Here is a 26884-nt window from a genome sequence, read left to right as displayed (position 1 = left end):
GACACCAAAGGTACAGCTGCTATTGAGACTAGCAACGTTTGAATATCTTCAATATCTCGATATTGTGACGAGAGACCTTTCCAAAACTAGGAAGAGCCGATCGTGAAAATCAAATAAAATACAACAACTCATTGGATGTTAAATTTGCTCTGTCCCTGTTAAATAGAAAAACTAATTATACCTTTGCCCTTTTAACCTTCCTTAATTAGAAAAATTAGTAAAAATTAGACGACGACTTTGTATCGATCTCAAACTGTGCTAAAGTACTCTTAATCACACGTTTCTCTGTATTCTTAGCGTTTCTTGCTGCTTCTTTCAGAAATCGCTTACACGAGCGTAGATCATGTTCTCACGTAAAAAAGCATCGATTACAACGAGTACCCGTTTCAATGGAGTTACATTCGCAACCTGTAATTTCGCCATGGCTGATCGGAGATCGTAATAGTACTTAGGCATTCGAAATATTCCTTTAAACGTTGCCTTACGCTCTTTTTTCCACTTATTTCTTCCTAATTTCTTGCCCCGAAATTGCGAAATAGTCTGTCGTTAATATTCGTATTCGTTGGTTGCGCCGCAACAAACAATTCGCTCCACTTTCTATCGTTTTTCCCGGTTTTCTGACAGCACCGCTCTGCAGTTATGGCAATTATGTCATAAATTTCAAACAACGTTGATCGATCGCTATCTCCATGCACGTCTGAGAACCAGTTCCTTCGGAACTACTGTTAACCGCTATGACAATCTTCAATTGTATGTACAACGCGTTCAACTATAATAGAATGGACAGGTTACGAACGTTATTTCTTTGCTGATGGTACTTCTGCCGTTTTATACGGTTTCCACAACACGAAGGTAGAATACTATATTTACAAAGTAAATTCCAGGCATCTTTATTGTTTCTCTGTATTGTGAATAGAATTATCCAATGGTCTCTGCTCTAGTTATATACCATACAAGTGGGGCCATTTTTAAGCAAGTCCACCTGAATATCTGTTTGTGTCGTGATGATGTAAAAAATATTCTATAAGCAGTTCGAACGTCCTGCATCAAGGGACCAACGTCCTGTAAGAATATTTGTGCTTTGCAAGCTTGTTTTTCCTGAAATTCTTCGATACCATTTAAATTACCTATAAGGTATCTTTTCCATTATCACTGAACTGAATGAAAGAGACGTTTAGGTGGCCTTACTTAAATGTGCCACCCTGTATGTAGATAGTTTATATTTATACACAGTGCAGAGTATATACAGTTGGAATAGTGTGGGAGTAATTGTAATAGATGATATGTTATAACTCGTAGCAGTTTTTAAATTAATTGGATATTTAATTAAATTAATTCATAAATTGGTTAAAGTTCATTGGTATCTTCTTGTAAGGGACAAGAAAAACGCATTGACTACTCCATATATAAGCTATATGATGAAATTAAAAGAAACAATGAGAAACAAATAGAAATGAACAAATGCAAATAAACAAGTACAATGAGAAAAAATATACTTACATAGTACAGTGCATATAGGCATAATATAAAATAAATAAATATATAAATAAATATATATATAATATAGAATATAATATATAATATATAAGTAAATATATTTACATGAAATAAATATAAAATAAAGTAGCTTTGTCAATGCCTTGCCTAGATGTGGAACAATCTGACATGCGTGGACGATTTCCTAAACCGGGCATTTCACAAACTGGGTCTGGTGGTCGGCCGTCATCCCGGCTACTTCGTGATAGTTCCGGTTCTCGTTGCCTGCATCTGCTTCACCGGATACCAGAGAATTCATTACGAGATAGATCCAGAGTATCTGTTTTCTCCGACAAATGGACCAAGCAAAATGGAGAGGGCGATCGTCGAGCAATACTTTAAGGTCAATTACAGCCACAAATTTAACCTGGGTCGCATTACCAGGCCAGGTGAGTCAGATTTTACAAGGAAATACCGACGCCGGTCAATTCACGGCTACTTTTTATAAAATACGTCGGCGAAGTTCAAGGAGAAAGTGCATCAACTTCTCTTTTTTCTTGTTTGTATTGTGTGTAATTTCATACTGCGTGAATTAACCTGCTGTGCAGACTATAGTTTGTTGTTGTATAGTCTGAGAACTTTCACGTTTCATCGAGTCATTGTTAATCAACTACATTTCTCTACACATTTTACTTTTTAAATTCTTTTTTCGTCAGTCTCCCTGCCAATTCGTACGAATTTTAATTACTCGCAAACTTATTCGTGTAATACTTGTCGATTTAAATAGGTCGATTCGGCCACGTGATCATCACGTCCAAGGATGGAAACGATAATCTGCTGAGAACAGTAGTGTTCGACGAACTCAGGCAGCTGGACAAGATGATCAGGAACACGAAAGCTACCTACGAAGGGGAGGAGTTCACTTATAGTCAGATTTGTGCCAAATGGTTGGACACTTGCTTCAACAACGACATTCTGGACCTACATCACGTCATAGAGTAAGTGTATTGCTAGAATCGTGGCATTGTTAATTATTCATTTCATTAAGCAACAGATTTTTATGTGTTTTTAACGTGCCAGAAAGATCTACAATGTTCTAAGAAAATGTTGAACGTAAAATTGAAACGGAAAATCATCTACACTAATAACAATTGTTCATACTTTGTACAAGTTTGAGATATTTTTTAAATCAGGAAGATACAATTGCATACTTTGTCATCTTTCGTGAAAAACAATATTTAGAAGAATATTTTTAAGACTGATCCGTGTGTTTGAGGGTCTAAGTAGTCGGTAGCACTTTGCAGGGATGTGGAAAAGAGGGAGCTGAACCTGACGTTCCCTGTGACATTGAACCCCATCACTTGGGACATTCACCTGTTACCAGTCTATTTCGGAGGTAGCGTGATCAACGAGGACCTGATCATCGAGTCTGTACCCTCCATGCAGCTGGCCTACTTTCTCACAGCTGACAATGCTCGCCAGGATGCGATGTAAGTTCGTGTCCAAGCTTCCACGTTACATACGTACTCGCTTGCTACTGTTAAATATATTACAAACATTTTAAAACTGTAGGAGAGAACGTAAGAAATTGGCAAAATCGCGAGCATACGAAATACCCTAATCCTATGACTCACACTGTATATCTAAAATCCTTTGCATCTTGAAAATAGCGGAGCAGCCTGGGAAGAAGCGTTTCTAGAGACGCTGAGGCAAGTGGAGGAGGACAACGTGTTCAAGCACATCGCTACCGCCAGGTTCGCTTCTAGGACCTTGGAACTGGAGCTAGAAGAGAACACCAAGACCATAGTACCTTATTTCTCGAGCACGTTTATCCTAATGGCACTGTTCTCTGTGGTGACGTGCATGATGACCGATTGGGTACGCAGCAAGCCCTGGTTGGGACTTCTTGGAAATGTCTCTGCGGCAATGGCCACTGTGGCGGCGTTTGGTCTCTGCATATACCTGGGTGTCGACTTCATCGGGTTGAATCTGGCTGCACCGTTCCTCATGATCGGTGAGTGGACGCGAATGTGCCTCGCTCTAAGGCAAAGTAGCCACATAATATAAGATCATAAATTTGATAAAATATAGGAGACAGTTATTTTAGATTTGAAGCTCTCGTGATGATCGATGGATGTCATGCTCTTGACTTTTAGGAAGACGATTATATTATGAGTGGCATTCTTGCGTTAACGCTCCGCGAACGTTACAGTTCGCTTCTTCAGGATACACCTGAACATTGAATTTCCGGAGTGAAAGTGTAAGAAGAACGAAATATTAGGTGGTTCCATAAGTTACGCAGTTGCTTTATTTATATTTATTTACTATTTGTTATATTCTATATTATATTAATTTATTTACATACATAGCTCTCGTCTAACGACAGTTTGTTTTCGTATATTGGACAAACAGAAAAATGTATCAGTTGCGTAACGATTGATCGATGATAAAAAATTTCTCTACCATTTATTTGTTAAATTATGTATTCAAATTTCCGATAACGTAATAAGGTCTATGTTATTCCTTTTAGACTCAACTGTTAAAAAATATTGCATTATTTGCCGAATGTCCTGATAATTCAGTACACGAAGCGTTAAAGAAAGAAGCGCGTAACTTTCCTCTGCCAAGATGGAGCAAGATCATAGAATGGTACTTGATTAGTATTCTTTGGATGTAGATACATCGACAGATGAATATATAGAATTCTGACAAAAGAATAACGTTTCGCTCTTTATTGGCGTTCGGTGCACTTTCGTTTGCGATACGAGGTGTCTAATGTAGGTTAAATAGATTCTATGTCATAGCGGTTCGCGTAATACCGAGAAAATTACGATAGCACCTAGAACGCCAAGGATTCAACTCGAGTCCTATAGAATTCTTAATCGTATCAAAAAGGTCCCGACTCATGTTCGTCGTAATTTGAATTTGCCAGATTGTCGGAAGAACTGCAATTCTAATGTTATACGGAGTGAATGATTGATGAGCGACTCATTGTTGTGCGAATTCTCAGAATAATAAGTGCGAATGAAACCACAGCTCAATGTGACTCGCATACTCTTCATGATGACTTAGTATCGATCTCGGAAATGGCAGACGAACTTTGAGCTTTTTGGATACCTTGGATACTTTCGAGTATTTGCGATACTTTTGGGCACATTCGAATACTTCTGACGCTTTTGGATACATTCAAATACTTCTGATGCTTTTGGATACTTTCGAATACTTCTAATGCTTTTGGATACTTTCAAATACTTCTAATGTTTTTGGATACTTTCAATTACTTCTGATCTTTTTGATCACTTATAGTATATTTTTATACATATAATATTATGGATATTTTTGATACTCGCGAATACTTTGGACACTAGCGAATACTTTGGACACTAGCGAATACTTTGGACACTAGCGAATACTTTGGACACTAGCGAATACTTTGGACACTAGCGAATACTTTGGACACTAGCGAATACTTTGGACACTAGCGAATACTTTGGACACTAGCGAATACTTTGGACACTAGCGAATACTTTGGATATTTTTGAATATTCTGGATACATTCGAATGCTGTATTTTCAATATTTTCGAGTACTTCGGTTATTTTTGAATACTTGGATAGTTTACGAGAACGATACTTTGGATATTTTATATATTCTTTTCATATTAAATGGATTCTACGGATTTTGTATGTTTAAATTTCCAATAAGAATTGGCGTTCTGATAATTCGAAAAGAAAGAAGAAAGATTTCCCAATGATTCGGTCGGACGTGTGCAACGATCGTGGTTGCCTGGTGGCTGGTGCATACGAGCGTAACGACGGAAGGGAAAAGTCGCGACGGCGGCTTCCGCTTTTCACGCAAATCACCCGGTGCTTGCCGATTCCAACCTGTTCCCCTGTTTCCCTGATCTGTGGCCAGCCGATCGAATCGAGGAGGGCTGTTAAACAGTGTTTTGCAACAATTTCGTCAATGATCATTGCGTTACGACTCGGTTGCTTTCCCTAGTATACACAATCTTTGATTAATTGTAATTACGCCTGTTGTTGTTGATCCTTTCGATTAATCCGACGTTCTTCTTAAGCTGCTAGATAAATATTTCCCACAGCAATTAGTATAATAATGGAAACACTTGTACAACGGCTAGTATTGTCTAATGGACTGGTGAAAAACGAATGTAGGTTATATAACGAGTACATTTCTATCGACCTCTCAATTTTAACTTTACTTTCGCTCCGCTGTTAAAAAGGAATATTTTAATATAAAGATAGTAAGAATGGAAGGAACTGACCAAGCACAGCTAAGGATGTAATTCCCAAAACAAACGACGTATTTGATTGGAACAGTACGATAAGCGATGGAAATTTACTATGTTCCACTCTTTAAATATATGTGTCGCGTTCAATCTGCCAGTAACTCATTGAAATGCAATGTTAAACGCACTGAGGTGAGCGCGAAACGACAGAAACATGAATTTCCGATAGAAATCCATCGAACGAAAGATGGTTCGATGGAAAAGTTTGGATGGTAACGCGGGAAATGGTGTGGAAATCGGTCGTCCTTGCTTGAAATTGAATAAATGCGTTTATTAGCGGTTATAAATCGTCGTCCAAATGTAGACAGGCTGAATCACGAATAAGCCAGCCATTCTGATTCACTCGACGCATTAACTGCCGCCTTGTTATCACGCTAATGGCACTGTGGTCGTTTTTATACCGACCGAAGGGGTGTTTGCGCCGACAAATCGCTCCCACAATGACTCAGCTGTGTCACATTGTATTTTCTTTTCTTGTTTTTTTCTCTCGTTCATATTAATTTACAACCAAGCAGCCTGACGTAACTTCCAATTAATCGAACTGATCGATCGAATTGTTTGCAGGTATCGGAATCGACGACACCTTCGTCATGTTGGCGGCCTGGAGACGAACCAGTATAATGAAACCGGTGCCTGAAAGAATGGCTGCGACTCTCAGCGAAGCTGCTGTCTCCATCACTATCACTTCGCTCACTGACATGATATCTTTTTTCATTGGCATTCTCTCGCCTTTCCCCTCGGTTCAGATCTTCTGTATTTATTCAGGTCCGTAGCACGCGATTTATCTAAACGCCAATAACTCCAAACTCCAAGGTCGAATGGATGATCCGTTACTTTGTTTGCCTCAGGATTCGCCGTGGTCTTCACCTTTGTCTTCCATCTGACCTTCTTCACGGGTTGCGTAGCCATTAGCGGTTACTGCGAGCAGAAGAACCTGCACAGCGTATTGTGCTGCAAGGTGCAGCCTCTCTCCAAATCCTGTAAGTCTCTGTCGCTCATATTTCTCTTTGTTCGAACGTTAACTTGCTCCGAGCTCTAGCACGACGATAGCCGAAAGAAGGTTTAACACGTTGACTGCCGCGTCACCCGTATTCGGGTGACAGCAAAGTTTCCGGTAGGGCCGCGTCACCCGTATTCGGGTGGCGCTTATTCGACTACTTGCGAAGGATCGTCGTAGGTATTTGAGGAGATATTCTAGAGGAAATAAAACCATTGAATTGTTATGAAAGTAATACGAAAATGGTTTATTAAAAAAATTATTTACTCGCATTACTAAAATATCAGAGAACGCTTGGTACTGCGGCACGCTGGCCTGACGGAGATTTCAGTGAAAACACGCGTGGCAGTCAACGTGTTTTAAAAGGTTAAAGGAGGAAGAAACCAGGGCCGCGTTTATACTTCTGGAAGCTCTAGGTGTGCAACTTGGTTTATAAACGTGGCCAAACAGGCAGCGAGATGCCAGCTTTTTGCGCCTAACGCGTCTCACGGTAAACGTGGCTCTGGAAAAACGCCGTAATTTTGCAAAACTGAATTATAATATAATAGACGAGCGTTGGTAGAAACAAAATGTTTAACGCGAAGTTTACTCATACTCGAATATTAGTTTTAAACTTTCTTCTGCCCACGACCGTGGACTGTCGGATTCTGAGAAGAATGTCTAATCCGAAATTTCTAATTCCGAATAAAAAAAAGAAAAAAAAGAAAGAAGAAAGCGAAACTAGTCGAACGAGATTCAGGACTAACATTGGAAGAAGCTGCGACACTGTGAGAGCGAGAAATGGAGCTGCAAGTGGATACACACGCATTTTCTTGTTACGTAACCGCCGAAGAATCCGCGGTAAAAGTAAGAGTTCGACGATCGTTTGCGACTCATTTCGGTTACTACATCCGATGTAACCATCCTGTTTACTTACACGTACGCGGCAATGGTAACAGGGACCGTTAAATCGCCAAAGAAGACGTTACCCGGAATACTTTCACGGGCAGAGCCTCGTCGAACGTATCATTCGTTGGTTTTATTTGAACTTTCATTTATTTGCCGCTTGCCACGGAACTTTCTATGCTAAGCAGCGGCCGGCCGGACCTCGGGCTCTTGGGGCCATTACACCAACGCTGCTTTATTCTTATTTCCATTCTACGAAAGGCGGCCGCTCTAAAAATCCTCTTGGAACAGACCTTTCTTTAACTAAAATCTTCTCACGAATACCGTTTGATCGTGAAAAGTTGGTACATGATCATTGCGAGAGAAAGGTCGTTGTAAATCGCCGGCGATTTCGATCGTGAAAGCCGGAAGATCCTGACCAACCGTCGTCGAGTCTCTAAAATCATTTAGAAATTGTGGCTCGATGCACCAGCAAGTCCCTTGCTATCCCTTACACCGGTTACGAGTCGACAAATCGCTTTGGCGATAGCTCGTACCTGTAATTGGCAAAATTGGAAATCGATCGTCTTGCGATCCGAATCGAGTTATTTCGTCCGTGTACTCCTTTGGTTCTTGTCAATTCGATGGGAAACCGACGAGACGCCAGATGTCCGGTGGTAGCCGCCGGTTACGCGAGAAATGCGTACCAGGTTACGTTAGAGCGTCGCTAATTCGTTAGATCACCGTTGCGTTATGTAACCTCGTCACTTTCTCCCGAGGCATTGTCAACAGTTATAAACAATACCGTCTTGCATATTTTTGCACGATCTGCGTTTTGCATATTCCAGTTTTTCCCTTTTCTCGCTGCTTTCGATGGTCTGTGAAAAGCGGCAAACTGTATTTGCTCATTTCCGCGATCACTCGTGCACCATCGGCTGGAAAACGCGGTGAAAGTGCCATTTCAAGGTGGTTACACGCACCATCGACGCAAATATAATTTACACGGCGAACCTAGCTTTTATCTTCACGCGTGGCTAGGCCTCAAAGGTTTAAGGTCGTTGGAATTTATCATTAATAATTGGTATCGTGACTCGATCGAGAAGAATTGGTAATCAATCGGTAAGCAAGAAAGGTGGCGGACACGCGTGGTCAACGCATCTTGGAAATCGATTGTCCCGATCAGGAACGCGTGCTTGGCGTATTAATGCGAGTCTTCGTATATCATAATGTTCATTGTCGTTTTGGCGCGTGACATTGTACCGTCGTTCTCCTCTGGCTTTGTTCCCGCTAAACAATGACTGTCCGTACATTCTTTTTCTCACAATGTGCACGGGATTCATAGTAGAAGACAATGCAACAGATTCTCGTGAAAAGAGCGATCGCGTGATACACCACAACCACCCCTTTCCACTCGAATCAGCGAACTAACGACGAACGAATGTTATTTTGTTTTTCAGCTAACAGATCGTGGCTCTATAGAGCACTGTGCAGTGGAGGAGTAGATCCGGACGATCCATACAACCCCATCGATAACCCAGAACACGGCTGCATGAGCTGGTTCAGGGATTATCTGGCTGCCGCGCTGAATTGCAGACCCGTCAAGGTCATCGTCATCCTGATATTCGCCTGTTACCTCGCTGGCGCTCTTTACGGCCTGACGACTCTTCAGGAGGGCTTGGACCGTCGCAAGCTCTCCAAGAACGACTCCTACTCGATCACTTTCTACGACCGGCAGGACTACTACTTCCGGGAATTCCCGTATAGAATACAGGTAGATAGAATACAGGCGATCGTTATCTGAAAAGTAGCAGATTCTGGTGCAGATTCGCGATTTTTGTCATTTTTGAGGCACGCAGTATCGTACTATTTTGACACAGAGGCATGGACTTATTTATTTTCTACTATATCGACAAATACGAATAACGAAAACATACAGGTCCAGCGTGAATGACCTGAATATTGAGATATAATAGATTTGAATAATAAATTTAAATAATAATAAGATAATAAAATATAATCGAGAAACGGTTGTAACGAGAAAAGGTCGAAAATCGTTGGTTTGGCTAGGGGTTTGTTTGGGATTCGTTTTTCAATCGAAGAGATTTTTGAGGGTAGAGAAGGAGAAAGTGTTTGCAGCCAAGAGGTCCAGGAACCGCGACAAACCTCCGAAGATTCATCAACCTGCTAGTAACTCGCTACACGCAATTATGTCACGTGGGCAACTTTCTCTCGGCTTCACTGCGTCGAAGAAAAGTGACTGGCGTTGCGTCACACGGTGCTGTCGCGATTTTTCTGGTTCAATCCAGAGGACGTTCGCTGGAACGTCGGGAGTACCGCATTCTCCGCTCCGGAACCCCGTAATTGCTAGTTTCTGGCGAACTAGGCGTGGCTGGAAGACACTTAATTGCCGTCCGGGCTATAGGAGGACTTTCAAGTTCATAGAAACCGCTCTTCATAATTTTATACCTCATTCCGCGTGTTCGATATCTTTAGATCGCGAGTAAATGGCGAGCAAAAGACGAAGAAAGTTTCCTGGTCTGAAATTAAATAATTCCGCCGATATTCGCCGACGAGTTTCATGAACCAGTTGCTGCGAGGGTCTACAAAGACTTTTGTCATTTTTGTTTCAGGTTGTAGTAAGCGGAAAGTACGACTACAGCGATCCGGTGATTCAATCGCAAATGGAAAATCTGACCAGGTCTCTGGAAGCCAGCAAGTACATCAGCAGCGCTCCCATATACACGGAGAGCTGGCTCAGAAGCTTCCTCAGCTACGCCAACAACAGCGCCACCGACGTGGAAATCAAGGACGAGAAAACTTTCATCAAAGTGTTGAAGGACACTTGGCTGTCCCCGAAAAGTAGCTTCTCTCTGGACGTGAAGTTTGACCAGGCCGAAGAGCACATCATTGCCAGTAGATTTTTGATCCAGGCGGTGAACGTCAGCGGGACGAACCAAGAGAAAGACATGGTGAAGGAACTGCGTCGGATTTGCGCCCAGTCTTCGTTGAACGCCAGCGTGTTCCACCCTTACTTCGTGTTCTTCGACCAGTTCGAGTTGGTTAAGCCCACCAGCATCCAGTGCATGGTCTTCGGCGCCCTCATAATGATGCTCATCAGCTTCATCTTCATTCCCAACGTTCTGTGCTGCCTCTGGGTAGCCTTCTGTATTATCTCGATCGAGTTAGGCGTGGCCGGGTACATGGCTCTTTGGGACGTGAACCTGGACAGCATATCCATGATCAATCTCATCATGTGCATAGGCTTCAGCGTCGACTTCACCGCTCATATCTGTTACGCCTACATGAGCTCGAAGCAAAAGACTGCGGAAGACAGAGTGAAGGAAAGCTTGTACAGTCTCGGTCTTCCGATAGTGCAAGGAGCCACTTCAACGATCCTGGGTCTCATAGCTTTAGTGCTTGCAGGTACCTACATCTTCATGGTGTTCTTCAAGATGGTGTTCCTGGTGATATTCATAGGAGCCATGCACGGCATGTTCCTGCTGCCCGTTCTGCTCTCTCTGTTCGGCCCGTCGTCCTACAAAGACAAGAAAACCGACTCGGACAAGGCTCAACAGCGGAAGGTGTCGGAAAAGGATGTGAATTGCAAACTCCAGCAGCCTTACGTGATCCCACACCCGACTCTCACTTACTATCATTCTTCTGCGCCCGCGAAAAGTCTACAGGACAGTCCCGCCACCAGTCTAGCCGCCTTCGAAGACAGAGATCCTGGTCTGGGCACCAGCGAGGACAGCAACTCTACGGAAAGTGGCTCCTCCCAAAGTAGAAGAAGGGAAGGCCAGCTGGAACCAGAGAACCAAAGGCGGCACGACGTCTGGAGAAGGTCCATAGGCGTTCTCTATGGCACGTCTCAGTTTCAGACCTCTTCACCGCCAGCTGCTCCTCCTCCGGATTATTCTGCCACGACCCCAGAGACTCAGAACGATCAGGAGCGACGAGCAGCCAGGACGGTGTCTTACCTGGGACCCTATCCACCTCACAGGCCGGCCAATCAGCTGCACAGAGATCACAGGAGAAGTAGATCGTACCATAATCTGCATCACTCGTCGAGGTACCTGACTGACCCGCGTTATCCTTAAGAACGAAGAAGCAGAGAACGAGCGTAGCTTGTGCACGGCTTGCAGAGGGAAATCCAATTTTTCTGTCGTGTGACGGTCGTCGAAAATACGGTTCACGTTGTTTGAGAATTTCTCTTGGAACCTGGCAATCAGGCTTGAAAGACTTGCTCGTGGCTGTAGATACAAATCGGTGGCTGGAAGAGCAGCGAATATGGTTCCTTCCCCGGAGCAGTATATTTAACAAGAAGGAAAGAAAGAGAGAAAGAAAGAAATCTTCTCAGGAACGTCTCTGCAAGTCGTGTTCGTCTTAGAAAGGAGACTCGAGTGTAGACTCGTAAGTAAGTAAAGTAAGCAAAGAGACTCGTTTTTCAAGTGTGAGCTCTAGGATACTGTCAGAGGAACTGTATGGTAGAAAAATAGCACCTTCTAAGATCGAATTACGTCAGCCAGTATTTTTAAACATTCTTCAGTCTTCTTTTCCCGTGATTATTTTATTAGAAGAAACGAAAGATAGACTGACCGTGGTCGAGCTTTGAAAATCCGGGCTGACGTTGATCGAAGCAGCGAATTTGATACGTTTTTACCTTGAGCCGAATGCATGATAACGAATTTCTTCTCCGATACTAGTTCGACCACAGTCTTTTATTTAGACTAGTAGCTTCTAGCTGTACCAGCAGGCAACGGTAGTTACCGTGCACGAGTCAGTGGAGGAAACGACGAAAGTGGTCTTCCACGATCTGCAGTTAGAATGTAAGAACGAATCTGCTCAATGGAAATCAAAACCAAAACGCAACAGCAGGGAGAATCAATTTTTCAAGCAAAAAAATTCGAAGAACCGTCGATCGTGCCTTACCATGAAATGTGTTCTCGATAAAGAAGGAAGGAAAAGGAGAAATTGCACGTTTCACGGCCGTGCTACGGCGAAACGAAATCGAACGGAATCGTGGAAATTTTTTAGTTCGATCGAGAAACGAACCGAGGCCGATTCTCCTCCGGTGTTTCTCTTCTTTGTAATGCTATCACGCCGCTGATTTCAAATGTGTGACACGTGCGTGGAGTACGACTGCGAGTCAACTTGTATTGTATTTGCGATTTTCAATGGGAACTCTGCTCTCCTTATTTTAGCAAATTTTTTATAGCGATTCAAGAATACTAATCTTGAAAAATTAATTGTCGATTTTATTAAAAAAAAAAAAAAAAAAAAAAGCTATCATATATTATGTATTATTTAATATAGAAGAAGGTATTACGGAAGAGACATAATTTACGAGCGAAGAAGTTAAAGAAAAGCGAGAGAAAGTTCCGAAAGAGAAATACGTTCGACAACGACGATTTATTCCAAAGGAAATATATTCTTCCGCGATTTTTAATGGATAAAATAAACGATACATGCTGCGTGTTCGGCACAATTCTTTCTGTATAGCACAAACGAGTATGCGTGTTGGTGAATGAGAGAGTGCAGCGAATATTATGCATTGTCACAGACTGGCAGCTGCCATTGAGAAACTTCTTGTAAGCGAAATATATTCTGGTAATGATTTCCTGATGGTTGTTTGCCGGAACCGTGTTCTCGTCCTTCCTTTTCCATGCAAAATACTTCAGGAAGAGGGAGTCCCTTTACAAAGCCTGGGATGCCCAACCAACTTGTTAAAACAAGAATCACCAGATCCTATGAATACGTAAAAAGTTTGCTTTAAATCTTCTCTTACCTTTGAACGAATAAACAACGCTACAGAGAATTTGCAGGAAATTTATCGCGAGCATGGAACAGAACCATCGGAACGACTTATCCTTCGCTTCCTTACCTACGACACAACCTTTCACCGAGAGACTTGCTAGCAGTCGATGTTACCGCGTCAGTAGACGCTTATCCCACGCGAGCATAGATTCTACACAGACAGTCGATACAATGGGTTGCTGCAACCTTTGACCAAAATCACAAATGGCACTTCGAAATGGAAAATTTCGAAGAAAATCTTTATTTTCCCTTTTTCCATTACGGATGCGGTCGCATGATTTTGTATGCAGAGGGAAATTTGTATGTAAAGTGGAAGAATGTGCACGAGGCTAGGAAGATAGCAGGCTGAAGGAAGAATCCCTGTCCCTAGATATTCTTTTATTTGCTCCGGCGAGTCCGGCCATGCATGAAACACCGAGCTTAAAGTCGACTTGTCCCTTTTGGGATATTGCATCCCCGACGTCTCGGATAGCGGGCGATTTTCAAAGGTTTCCATCGGAACAGAGATTACCTCGGGATTCCTGTACGCGCGAAGGAACGCTGCTATCGAGACACAGTGAATCGCCGTCCGAAGGAACAGCGATGTTTACGAGGCCAGAAAATTTCTCCAGACTGCGCGCAGTGCACACGCTCTTGAAACTGTCGCGATATTCGACACGGGACGTCGCACATTTTTCTCAAATTCGAAGCAGTTACTGGATTGAGAATATCGCCGAGCATCCACCTTTTCACGAAAAGGAGAAAGTAGAGAATTTTTGTACCTCTTCAGGCATCTGAAATTCTAATAATCGTTCTAACAAGCATAATTTTATAGGTACTGAGGTGTAGAAGCAGAATCATTTACGACGAACGCAATAGGAAAGTTGTGAAAAATGTAGAAGCAATGACGAAGAAATTGACAGTGTCACGAGATACGTTCGAGACGTTCCATCTTGTTTTAGAAATGAGCTGAGGAAGAAATGGTACAATTAGTAACAGGATTATTTGAGAAAATATTAGCTTGTTCGAAATGTTTCTGTCGTTTTGTAAGGAAATAATAGATTCATGATCGTTTTTGTCATATATTATTTTATTGAATCATGTATGATCCATTTCGTTCTATTGGAATTAATAATATTAATAATATTAATAATATAATGGTATATGATTATCGAATAATAATGTAATTAAATAATATAAAAGAAACAAATATTGCTCATCTGTTATGTCCTTACGAAGCGAAAGAAACTTTTCGGACGACCTGGTATTTGCATTGCGAAACCTTAACTTAATTTGTCGCATTTTATCGTTGTCAATTAGCAATTTGAGCAACATGTTTCCACGTACTATATAAATATCGATTTCCCTCGACAAGATAACCTTTGAATTGTTGCATTTCATGCGTTTGTTTCCAAGTTGCGATGCTTGCAAATCAGAAGGTTTCAATTCTCCGTCTTCAATTTTTTACATCTTGTACAACTTTCCCATTACATTTGCCAAGAATAATCGTACTTTTACGATTCGTCAGGACTTACGGAGCGACGTCTTATTAGAATTCTAGTGGCAAATACAAATTTGCTAGTTTCTCACCATCTATCTTTCTCTATTAATCCTTCTGAAATCGATGTTTACATTTTCGCTGCCGTGTGCCAGTGGAATTGTTCCATACTGTGGAATCGTTTTAAACGTTTTATCCTGTTATCTCGCCAGGATAACAATCCCATCCATCGAACGCAATATTCTCCGATAGAGCAATTTGCTGTCAGAGAAAATAGGGAACGTTGGCAGGAAAACGTCTCATGAAGTGACAACTGTTATTTTTTTGTCAACAATGCATTAACATACTGTTGGAAAGTAAAAGGAGAAGAAATCGAGACGTTGGAAATGCTCTACGATTCATTGGTGGCCAACGTTGTCTCGTTAATCGTCTCGTTCGATTAGTTTTACAATCTATTATTGGCCAGGTCCATTTCGATGACAGACGCAAGAGGTGTTCCGGATTTCAATTAAATCTCGCGTGTCGGTGGTTCTATACGAGGAACGAACGTACACAGCAACTTTTAGCCGCAGTTGACTAATCACAGTTGTGGCAAAAATACATTCAGAGTTGAAAAATCACACGTTGTTGCACAGTTGCAGATATCGATTCGGCCAACTCACTGATTTAATGTCACTGACATTTAATGTTCAGGTTCGTTAGCGATAACAGTTCGTATCAGTTAAGTTAACTTTTGTTTTTCCCAAAGAACCGCATTAACCAGTTAGCTGTTGCGACCTCCTTGAAAAGCGCGTATCTAAAATGTGTCGCGAAAAGTAAGCGACGACGAGTATACTCGTCGAACGCAGACGCATGTCAAAATATAGTTATAATATAGAATCAAGTTGTAACGAAACGACTGTTTTATTTGTTCATTTTATTACTCCGATTTACCGCGATTACTACATTACAATTTAAACAGCAAATTGTAACTACCTTTTACGCATAACGAGTATACTCGTCTTAATACAAAATATTGTCGTTTGTTCATGACGAGTATACTGCAGTTTATTGCAGTTATTAAATTGCAATTTATACAGCAAATTTAAATACTTTTTACTCATGACGAGTATACTCGTTGTCATACAAAATATCGTTGTTTGTTCATGACGAGTATACTGCAATTTATTGCAGTTATTAAATTGCAGTTTAAACAGCAAATTGTAACTACCTTTTACCCATGACGAGTATACTCGTCGTAATACAAAATATTGTCGTTTGTTCATGACGAGTATACTGCAATTTGTTGCAGTTATTAAATTGCAATTTATACAGCAAATTTAAATACTTTTTACGCATGGCGAGTATACTCGTCATGATATAAAATATCGCGTGACGAGTGACGAATATACTGCAATTTATTGCAGCTATTAAATTGCAATTTAAACAGCAAATTGTAACTGTCTTTTACGCATGACGAGTATACTCGTCAAAAATAGCTAACTGGTTAAATGTCACCAGTTACGGAAGATTAAATCGTTTTATGCATTTTGCGCTGTCAGACAGCATCTGGACCTGACTTAGTCGCGCAGATGTCAAGAATTCAGTCTAAATCCGGTCTAGTTGCTTTTATTACGAGAGCAAAGTTAATCGATTCACAGCGTACGATGTGGTAATCAGGTACTGTTAACTATAATTACTATCACTATGTGGCGCAAGTGTCTCAATGTAATTTCGCCTTCCTCTAACCATCGATCGGACAAATTGATTTGCTTCCACCTGCACGACTAACATCCTCGTAATCCATTCCTATTGCAGCCACCTCCTGATATCATTGAACGAACATCATTCTACAGCGTAGCAGCCAACAACATCACGCAAATGTCGACAACGTTTATCGGACATAGGACGTCCAATCAAACCTGTATTCATGAAATATCGTTGGTCTCTGGGTTCGCAACTTCCTATCGCGGCGTACCGTGCACAGTTTTCTCCCCTCCTTTTTTATTTTTTTTTTTTTTATTTCCTTCGAATTCCATGTTCTCGCAGTTCACGTTCTCATAATTTCCAGCTGGATCACGAAGTGCAGTTTGCTACCACCGAAAAGCCCAAAAATAGAGAGAGAGAGAGAGAGAGAGAGAGAGAGAGAGAGAGAGAGAGAGAGAGAGAGAGAGAGAGAGAGAGAGAGAGCTCAGAAAATATTCATCAAATTCCCAGAAAAAGGAGCTCTTACTTCGCTTCCGTCTTGTTTCAAGCTACACCGTGAGGAATATTGAATAAATTAGCATATCGACGAGGAGAGAGCCAGGTACCTTCGTGTTGCACCATATACTCACACATATATTTAACTTACAAACATATTTCAGCATTCATTATACAATAGAAGACTTTTGTATGAATTACATGTGTTGTATGAATTAAACATTTTGAAATCTCATAAACGCTGTAACAACATACGATTGTGGTGATTATATCGAGCAAATTTGAAAGCAATCTGAGAATGTATATAGAAGTTACAGAATTACTGTAAATATATATTATATTTAGTCTAAGCTTAAGCGTACAACTAGTATTAAATATACGTATTAAGTAATAAGTACGAAGTATATTGAACATTCAGATCTATCGATGTAACGAATAATTGACTGTTGGAATACTTTGCTGAGCTCTGCGAACGGTATGCTCGCAATAAACGAGTCGGCCACAAAAGCACGATGAAAGTCAACTCTCCATAAATGAAAATATGTAAAAGAAAAACAATTACGAACATTTCTTTTTAAAATGTTCCTCGTAATTTGTCGAACATATTGGATACGTATCTATATAACGGAAAATTGATAACTTTGCGAAAAAAACAACGGAGTTGCTCCTCGATCTGCCTTCCTGAGCAGCTCAAATATCCACAGCTTTCATGTACATTTGCAAACTTGTTTCAAACGTTACCGATACGATCGTTAATTGTCACGGTGCTAATGAAATTTCAGAATGTATCCAATAACACGCACGTAATGCGTCCTATAGAAGGTGTCTACGAATGTCGCAAGTACTTTGTCAAGCCACGTAGACGAAGACAGAAGCCAGGCCACGTTGAAGAACCTGGCGAAATTCCAGGCTACGCAGGTTCTAGCGGAATTCTTCTCCCCACCTTGCAGACTAACTCGATCAGCCACTCGTTCCTCCATGAATTCCCGTCCATTTGAAGGGAATGCCGGGTTCAAAGGGTTCGATATTGTCGCTAGAGTCGCAGCCATTCTCCGTCGGAGGCTGATCTCCAGGCAGAGCAAATTATCCGGTCGCGGATTCGTCGAACGTGCACGTCGGACAGAGAATTATTAACCACGAGCTCGTCGACGGGTTATGCAACGGCGTGCCTCTCTCCAGGCCGTGAGTTATTGTCGGGAATCCTAAGGCGAGTTCCTAGCCGGGGAGGAACCTGACGAGTATCCTGACAAGCAGCCTGTTGCGTGACCTGACCGATCAATATCTGTACAGGCGCAACACCCGCAACCGCTCTTCCTATCTTCTCGACCTAACGCGTCTCGTTTCATCCCTCAGACCAGCGTGTTCCCCTTTCTTCTCTCTTTCTTCCCTCTTTTCCCTATTCTTGTTGTCGGTTCGTCTTGTTGAACGAGTAGGAACGACAGACATGCTGGCGGGTCTAGCGCATTTGTGAATTAATACCGGGGACGTGGCAGTATTAGGAAATTTGATGTCATCGTGCTTATACTGATTCAGCTCTCTGTGAGTGTGAGTAAGGGAATGGAGGATAAATTGAATGATTTGTAGACTATAGGTTGTTTATGCATTTGTGGGAAATTTAAACATGTGCAAGAAACGAACATGGTATGAGCAAGTATAAGATACACTTTTGAAAAGATAGATTAGTATGGGTCTTAAAATTGAATGATTTGTAGACTATAGGTTGTTTATGCATTTGTGGGAAATTTAAATGTGTACAAGAAAAGAACATGATTTCCTAAACAGAAAGATTAGTATGGGTCATTAAATTGAATGATTTATAGACTATAGATGGTTTATGCATTTGTGGGAAATTTAAACATGTACAAGAAACGAACATGGTATGAGCAAGTATAAGATACACTTTTGAAAAGATAGATTAGTATGGGTCTTAAAATTGAATGATTTGTAGACTATAGGTTGTTTATGCATTTGTGGGAAATTTAAATGTGTACAAGAAACGTACATGACATGCAGAAATATAAAATACATTCCTGAACTGAAAGATTAGTATGGGTCTTTAAATTGAATGATTTGTAGACTATAGGTTGTTTATGCATTTGTGGGAAATTTAAATATGTACAAGTAAGGAACATGATACGCAGAAATATAAAATACGCTAGTTGGCAAGAAGATAGAATACCCTCAAATTTAATTCTTCTCCGGTTTTTACATAATAAATGTGTCCAATTTTGATACTCAAGTTACGAGCACGGAGTAGAAAGTGCTTGAAAAACTAAGACGAAGAGCGCTTTAAGTTGTGTAGAGAAGGTTCTCTATTTTCAGGGAGTTTTCCCCTCTTTGCTGCCTGAAGTACCTTTTGTATTCCTTGCTTTTGGAAAATTGTGTTGGTGCACGAGAAACTTGATTTGAAAAAAAAAAAAAAAAAAAAAAGAAGGAGAATTATATTATAATGAGAATCGCATGCTTCAGTATCGAAGAATTGCTCGAAGGTTGCTTTTGGTGTCTTCATTTCGAAGCAGTTTGTTTGATAACAGTTTTGAAAAATTGTCGAGGTGCTTGGAAAAATGATTGTCCGTAAGCGCAAGGTAGCGACTATCTCCATACGTCTTCTATCCATTTTTCCATTTTTCTATTTCCTTTATTTTCTCCATTCGTGTCAAGCGACGAGTAATGATGCGAAATATTTCGGTTTCACTGGAATAATGTCTCCTTTGTCGCGAACGAGTTTTAATTCCTCTCTCTCTCTCTCTCTCTCTTTTTCTACGAATTAATCTGAAACGAAACGAAGAACTTTAACAAATTTTCTCTCGATGCTGAGATTCAGATTTCCAGCAGTTTTTAAGCCGCAACTTGCAAGTTGGAGCTCATGAAAACGTTGCTCGAATACCTTGATAATTCACGACGTTGAACAACCAAATTTCTTTACAGAAAATTTTATCGGCTTTGTGGTATTTTACCGATGATCAAATATCGAAGAATATTCGAGACGTGTTAATCTTTGGAAAAATGATTCCTCTGTCTATATTTTCAATTTAAGACGAACCTCGAAACGAACTAATCGTTACGTGGCGAAATTAATCGATCAAAGTGGTTATAGCGATGTTTCAATTATCAGTCAACGATATTAATTACGTCATTGGCAACACGCAGCTGTAACTTTTCCAGTGAATAATTTGCAATAATTATCGAGAGCCCACTGGAGCGTTACGATGGCGGTTTAGACGTGTGTGCCTTTGAGAAGTCGGAATGCTGTCTAACAGTTCCTTTTGCTTGGAAAATTGTTTATTATACGAATGATTCGGTGTACTTCATCCGTGGAGGGAAAATAATTACGTGGCTAAAGAGCTTGACCCGCTTTTTCCACGTTGACGTCAAAACTCGTATACAAATCCCGACGACCGCCGAGAATTTCCATCCCTTCTCAACAAAAACATTACGATTCCTCATTCAGCTCTTTTTCCAGCGGAAACTTCTTTGCCCGTTGTCGAAGAAAAAAATTAGGAAGCAGCCGCAGACTGAGAACCAAATCCGAATAAATCTAATTAGATCGGACTTAATCCAGACTGATGGTTGGATGGTAGGAAAGTAGCAGGAAATCCACGACTGATATAATAAGAGACAATCAACTTCTTTTTATCAACCAATCTCGAAAATATATGTCTCGCTTTCAAACGATCTATAACCTTGTTGCTTTCGCTCATCTTCGACCGAATTTTTTCCAATCGAATTTTCCGAAAAATTATATTTTCTTTTCTTTTTGTCTTTCTACGTGTCGCAAGAAAATACGAAAAATATCGGTACCACGATGCGATGATTTCTCCTTTCAATTTTGCGTTAAATATCTTGTTTAAGGCGTCACAGATTCTTCTTTTAATGGTTACGATTACGAGATTCAAATATAAAAGTTGCAGCATAGCTCTCCTATTTATCTATCGATAAATAGTAATACCCTATCGGGTATACTTCGTCAAAATTTCCTCAAAATCGCTGTAGAAATTCTGTTGAAAGTGTATGACGAAGTTGGAAAGTTTGCGATAAGAGTAGAGGAGTCTTGCGAATTCGTTTAATTTTTCAAGTTGAGTGCAGTTTAAATTGGACTTGGATGTGGTATAGAGCGGAGTTGGGTCGGACGAGTTACTCGACGGCACGCCATTATTTTGATCACACGATCGCATTGTTATCGCGGCGACTGTGGCGTACACGGTTCTCGATGTTCGCCGAAGGAGCATGAGGGTGGAAAAGGGTAGAACGGTTGGAAAGGGGACGCCGTTGGCGCCAGGAAGGCGTCGTTTACCATAGCACCGAGGCCTGCTCTCACCAAGACGCAGCATGACTCACGAAAATCCCACGAATTTAAACGCGAGCCTCCGGTTTCCAGCCACGGCTTCCACATCGAATTTAACTAGCTACTTGTTGAGATGAAAGCAGAACCCAATACTCTCGCCAGCCACGTTTATTCGACGCCAGAACCAATTATCTTAATTGAACGACGTATTTCGATTACCTGGAAGAGTTTTTCATAAATTAAACAATTTTGAGTAAATCAGAGAGGACTTACTTCGCTTAATTCTCCCTAATAATATTTCACTTTCTTATTTCTGTAATAACTTTCATTTTAAACGAGACACAGGGTATTTTGGGTATTTTTGTTGAAAGTTCGACTGTTTCGAATCTTTCGGATAAATTAGACAATTGCACTTTGACATGTACTTCGATTTTTTAATAATATTACCGTTTCTTATTTTCATGACAATTTCCATTTTAAGAGAGATACAGAATATTTTGGGTATTTTTGTTGAAACTTTGACCGTTTCGAATCTTTCGGATAAATTAGACAATTACACTTTGACATGTACTTCGATTCTTCAATAATATCACCGTTTCTTATTTCTATGACAATTTTCGTTTTAAACAAGACACGGAGTATTTTGGGTATTTTTGTTGAAAGTTCGATTATTTCGAATCTTTCGGATAAATTAGACAATTACACTTTGACATGTACTTCGATTCTTCAATAATATCACCGTTTCTTATTTCTATGACAATTTTCGTTTTAAACAAGACACGGAGTATTTTGGGTATTTTTGTTGAAAGTTCGACTGTTTCGAATCTTTCGGATAAATTAGACAATTACACTTTGACATGTACTTCGATTCTTCAATAATATCACCGTTTCTTATTTCTATGACAATTTTCGTTTTAAACAAGACACGGAGTATTTTGGGTATTTTTGTTGAAAGTTCGACTGTTTCGAATCTTTCGGATAAATTAGACAATTACACTTTGACATGTGCTTCGATTCTTCAATAATATTTCAATGACATACTTCTACGACAATTTTCACTTTAAACGAGGGTGGCGAAGTATTTTTTAATAAATCAAACAAGCAATTTCCAGCGAATTAAGATTTATACTCACTACGTTGTCTCGAACTTCCTTAGAATCCTTAACAAGATTTCCAGTTTTTTATTTCTCTAACAATCTTCATTCTAAACGAACTAGTTTTTATTCAATCAAACGGACGATATCGATGGAAAAATAATAAATTCCAACGGTAGCTTAAACTTCGATTTCGCGATAAAATTTTTCACTTTCTTATCAGTTGTAATTCCAAACGAGTTATAGTTACAGAATTTTCAAGGATATTTTTGAGGTTCGTCTTGTTATTTCGATCGACGGCATATTAATAAAGTAAGAACGATCGAAGCCCCGAACGGATCACGTTAGTATTCACAGGTCGTTCTACTCCAGCGAAGCGTTTCCTCCAGGATGGCTCACGTGTTTCCCCTGAATCGATTGGACGCGCCGCTCCCTGAGCTTCCATTTTTGCGCCACTTCTCCATCGCGTGTGCCTCGACATTGCCGCTCAACCCGCTAACGACGTCGACCTGCTCTGCAATCCTTCAAATTTTCCAGACATCGTGAAATTATCGATATAATTGCTCAGATTTTTATTACGATATTGCACATACCGACCTCCATTCAGACTCTAACGTTCCAAACAAGTCTCATAATTTCCAAGCGATTTGTCAGCTTTGTCTTACCTACCTTTAAATTTCTCAGCGCTTACACGTAACGCACAAGCGCGTACTTTGTCGTTCACGAGCATTAGCAGTCCTCCTGCTTTCGTAATTATACGTAGAAGATATATTCGTTGAAATCGTTCTAGCGAATTACCGCGATACGTCAAAAGGAATCAACGTAATAATAAATTACAGTAATTCAGTAGCGTTGCAGCGGATGGAAGTGGTACGGTGAATTGTCATAATTACGCGTCTTCTAATCGAAATCCTATTGAAACAAAAAATAAGATGTGTTAGACAAGACATTACAAGATGTTCATTCGAAATCTCAATACGTTTCGTAAAATCATTGTTGTAGGAGATAACGTCGAAATCGATGAAAACGATGACTGAAAGAAAGACATACGTTATATGGGTAAAAAATATCCTGTTATGTAAAATTGCCGGGATTATTGTCGCATAATGTTAGAAGCGAACGTTATAGTCTAACGTCTTAAATGACGTAAGAATTGAAACGATGAAATTTGCTGAACATTTTGCTAATTTCCTAATCATCTTTCGCAGTATCAATACTCCCATCTCAAAGACTTTGAAATATGTTGAAATAAGTTGCTCATTTTCTACAACTTTTTCCTAGGTACATAATAGGCGAACTATTTTAGCTTCCGAGGTATTGGGAGAAAAGGTTGCTTTAAAATTACACATGCGATATTTTTGTACTCTCAAGATATACATGTAATGATGTAAAAGCGTGGGTGGGGCAGAGCCCTTCCCCCTGCACCCTTGCGGTACAGAAAATCCAACCCAACCCAAGTTCTACTTTAATTTATCCAAAAGTAACTTCAGATTCTTTATGGGGTAGGGGAGCGCACTTTTACTTCATAACACACATATACATGTACATGTGTATTAAATATTCACCCTTAATTTAAGGGGAAATTTCAACAAATACGTACAAGGAGATAGCAAGAACCGCGAAATCTCGAATAAGCTGGCTGTATGTGTTCGCATACGACGCTTCAGGTTGATGTTAAAAAAACAGCCCCAAAAGAATTTCAGTGCACGATCCTTTGTTTTCGAGAAATTAATACGTTTCTTTTTATGTCTTACTTTATAAATCTTCTTCATACTACAATAGTATTATGTCTGTTAAGAATATTCACTCTTCTTCTGTGATTTACTTTGACAAGTTTCCCACCATTTTTATTCATTATGACACACTACTGCATGTCCTTACGATTTGTCGAGTGAAATTTGTAGTAGAAGCATGCAAAACGCAAGAAACTGCCGCAAGAAGAACATAATTTCTCGATTCATTTTCCGAGAGCAAAGGTAAAATCCCTTTGGCACTGTTTCGCCATCGATCCACAGCGTCGAACGCACATGTAGCCAACTCGTTCGAGATTTCGCGGTTCCATTGCCATCTCCTTGTTAACATCGCATATTTATAACGATAAACATATTTTTTATCTCGGAGCTTAAAAGAATATAATATATACATATTATATATTATGATAACACATTTCAAGTTAATTACAAATGAAATTAATGGCTGCCTTATTTAGCCCTTTTACTGCTTACTACTCTTTACCTCTACTTTTTATTTCCAGTTTGTTGGTTGTACAGGCCTCGTGGACCGTTTGCTGCCCCTGGAAAATATATTAAAATCCTAATTTGCCTGGTAAAAAGAAGCCCTGGAGGGTGTAATCGGAGTCCTCGAGTGTTCCAGATTTTTCAGGGTCACCGATCCGAGGATCTAGAACGTTCCCATTGTTGGTAATATCGTCAGCGTGGCTTCGAATTGAACGTCGATAGCCGGATATGCAGGTCTGGTAGCTGGCTGTTAACGTCAGCCATTCTTTTGCAACACCGGCCAGAACAGAGGCCGGGGCCTGTTATCTCAGGCTACGTCAATTCCAATAATTGGAGGATCTTGATAACGCGGCTTGCACGTGTAGCCCGAGGCGCTGGCATTTATTAGCCGGGACTTGTCTCGATACAGCCATCCTTTCCTCCGATGTTAATTTCCTACCACCTGGTAGTAGCCTCTGATCCGCTAGATCAGCCTTCAGCATCGTCCAGATTTTCATCCCGGCGAGGATGAAACTCCTACACTGAGAAAACCACTGCGCCGTCTCTCTCTCTCTCTCTCTCTTTTTCCTCACCTCGAAGTCACTGGATTTTCTATTTCTCCTGGATGTTGGGACCATTACTTCTGTGAAAGCAGCTTTTATTGGACCACGCAGGAACGTAGAAATATTCTTTATATCCACCGTATGGAACTCACGTAAAGGGAATAAGGATAAAACAGAAGAACCTTGCTCAAAGTACACCGGGCACACGAATGGAGTGCCTGTCTGCAGATTTAAGATCCTCAGTTCGAAATCCGCTGATCTCGGAATATTCTTCATCCGTCAATTTCTATCCTTCTAAGAGACTAATCGTTGGGTATGTACCAATCATTCGCAATAGCGTTTTATATAATTTGCTTTTGTATAATCGAGACACAGTTGATTGTAAATTATTAGAAAAGCGTAGGATACCGTAGAGCTGATTCTACAAAGAGGATAGACATCTCGCGCTATAATTAACCATAACAGAAGATGGAAGGTCGAAGAATATAGCAGAACGGTTTTTAATTAAAAATAGTGAAAAGGAGGATGGTAGAAAACCTACGGGAAAGTTTCGCACCGGGCCCAGAAGAGTCGGAAGGGAGGAGGCTCGCCTACGGCGGGACATAAATTTCTCGATAATAAATGGCATTATCCTGGCTGCTCTAGCCGATCCAGAGCCCCGATCCTTGACACTGTAAACAATACGCGAGTGTAAAAGTAATAAAACGCGGTAAGGAACGAGCAGCGTGCCGAAGTAGCGCATCGGAGAGATTAGAAAAGAAGATGCTGCTCTGGAAATAAATCGGAAGGATCCTCGAGGGAATCCACGGGAGTAAGATTTTCCAGCGAAACGAAAGATGAACGAGGAATTAATCGCTCTGATGGGGATATCTTCTAAGCCTTTTGGATATCTTTGGCTATGAAACGCGTACATTCGTAAGAATCTACATTTATATATCAGATTATATCCGATTGCTGAAATATTCGTTAAAATATTGCGACAATTAGGTCGTTGGAACATGCATTCGCGATAACTGTGGTAGTACACACATGGCGACAGTGATTATAGCCTCAAGGCTAATTTACACTTTGACACTTGGGACGTGCATCGCGGTTGACTCGTCCATAATGAATACGGAAGATAAAAGATACAGTGTCTGTAGCAGTTTAATGATTAAATTCATTTCATTAGTTTCCAAACTAACTACTAGCGACTGAAACAACGAGTGTCGGAATTTAGTGAATTTTAGTCGTTTGAGAAGTTAGTTTAATAAATTTTGCAGTGTCGTGAACGCCTTGTTACTTGACAAACTTGGGCTTTCCATCGTCGTTTCGCTGCGAATAAATGATCCACTTGATAAATTTATTTCTATCTTTAAAATAATATTTGCTCTGCACGAAATTTTACATTTTCAATCATCTTTGCGAATGATCCGAAACATAAAATTTGAGTTCATCGCTAACTTAGGTAACTCTTTCTTTTTCTTTGTATATTTCATTGTGAACGAATGAGCCGTTGTAGTTCAAAGCATAAAATTTGAGTTTATCGCTAACTTAGGCAACTCTTTCTATTTCTTTGTATTTTTCATTGTGAACGAATGAGCCGTTGTAGTTCAAAACATAAAATTTA

The 26884-nt window shown here is 40.4% G+C and overlaps 1 protein-coding gene across 6 annotated transcripts in view; it reads left to right on the top strand.

The window, feature by feature from the left end:
* The window catches only part of Ptr (patched domain-containing protein), a 59397-nt gene extending 46114 nt beyond the window's left edge, over window positions 1-13283 (top strand). For 5 of the 6 annotated variants that reach the window (XM_069130235.1, XM_069130236.1, XM_069130234.1 and 2 more), the window contains 8 exons: window positions 1649-1925; window positions 2264-2474; window positions 2781-2966; window positions 3147-3490; window positions 6349-6549; window positions 6633-6764; window positions 9103-9416; window positions 10276-13283. In XM_069130235.1, the coding sequence (XP_068986336.1) occupies window positions 1649-1925; window positions 2264-2474; window positions 2781-2966; window positions 3147-3490; window positions 6349-6549; window positions 6633-6764; window positions 9103-9416; window positions 10276-11742 (3132 nt within the window). In that variant the 3' untranslated portion in view covers window positions 11743-13283. Of the gene's footprint in view, window positions 1-1648; window positions 1926-2263; window positions 2475-2770; window positions 2967-3146; window positions 3491-6348; window positions 6550-6632; window positions 6765-9102; window positions 9417-10275 lie in introns of those variants that run through there. The other variant, XR_011175502.1, reaches the window with a different exon arrangement.
* Window positions 13284-26884: the final 13601 nt, after the last annotated feature.

This window comes from Bombus flavifrons, chromosome 16, assembly GCF_040668555.2.
Source record: "Bombus flavifrons isolate JBK064 chromosome 16, iyBomFlav1_principal, whole genome shotgun sequence".
In the NCBI taxonomy this organism is placed as follows: Eukaryota; Metazoa; Arthropoda; class Insecta; order Hymenoptera; family Apidae; genus Bombus; species Bombus flavifrons.
The sequence above is the reverse complement of the archived record's forward strand: the minus strand, read 5'-3'. Positions and strand labels throughout refer to the sequence as shown.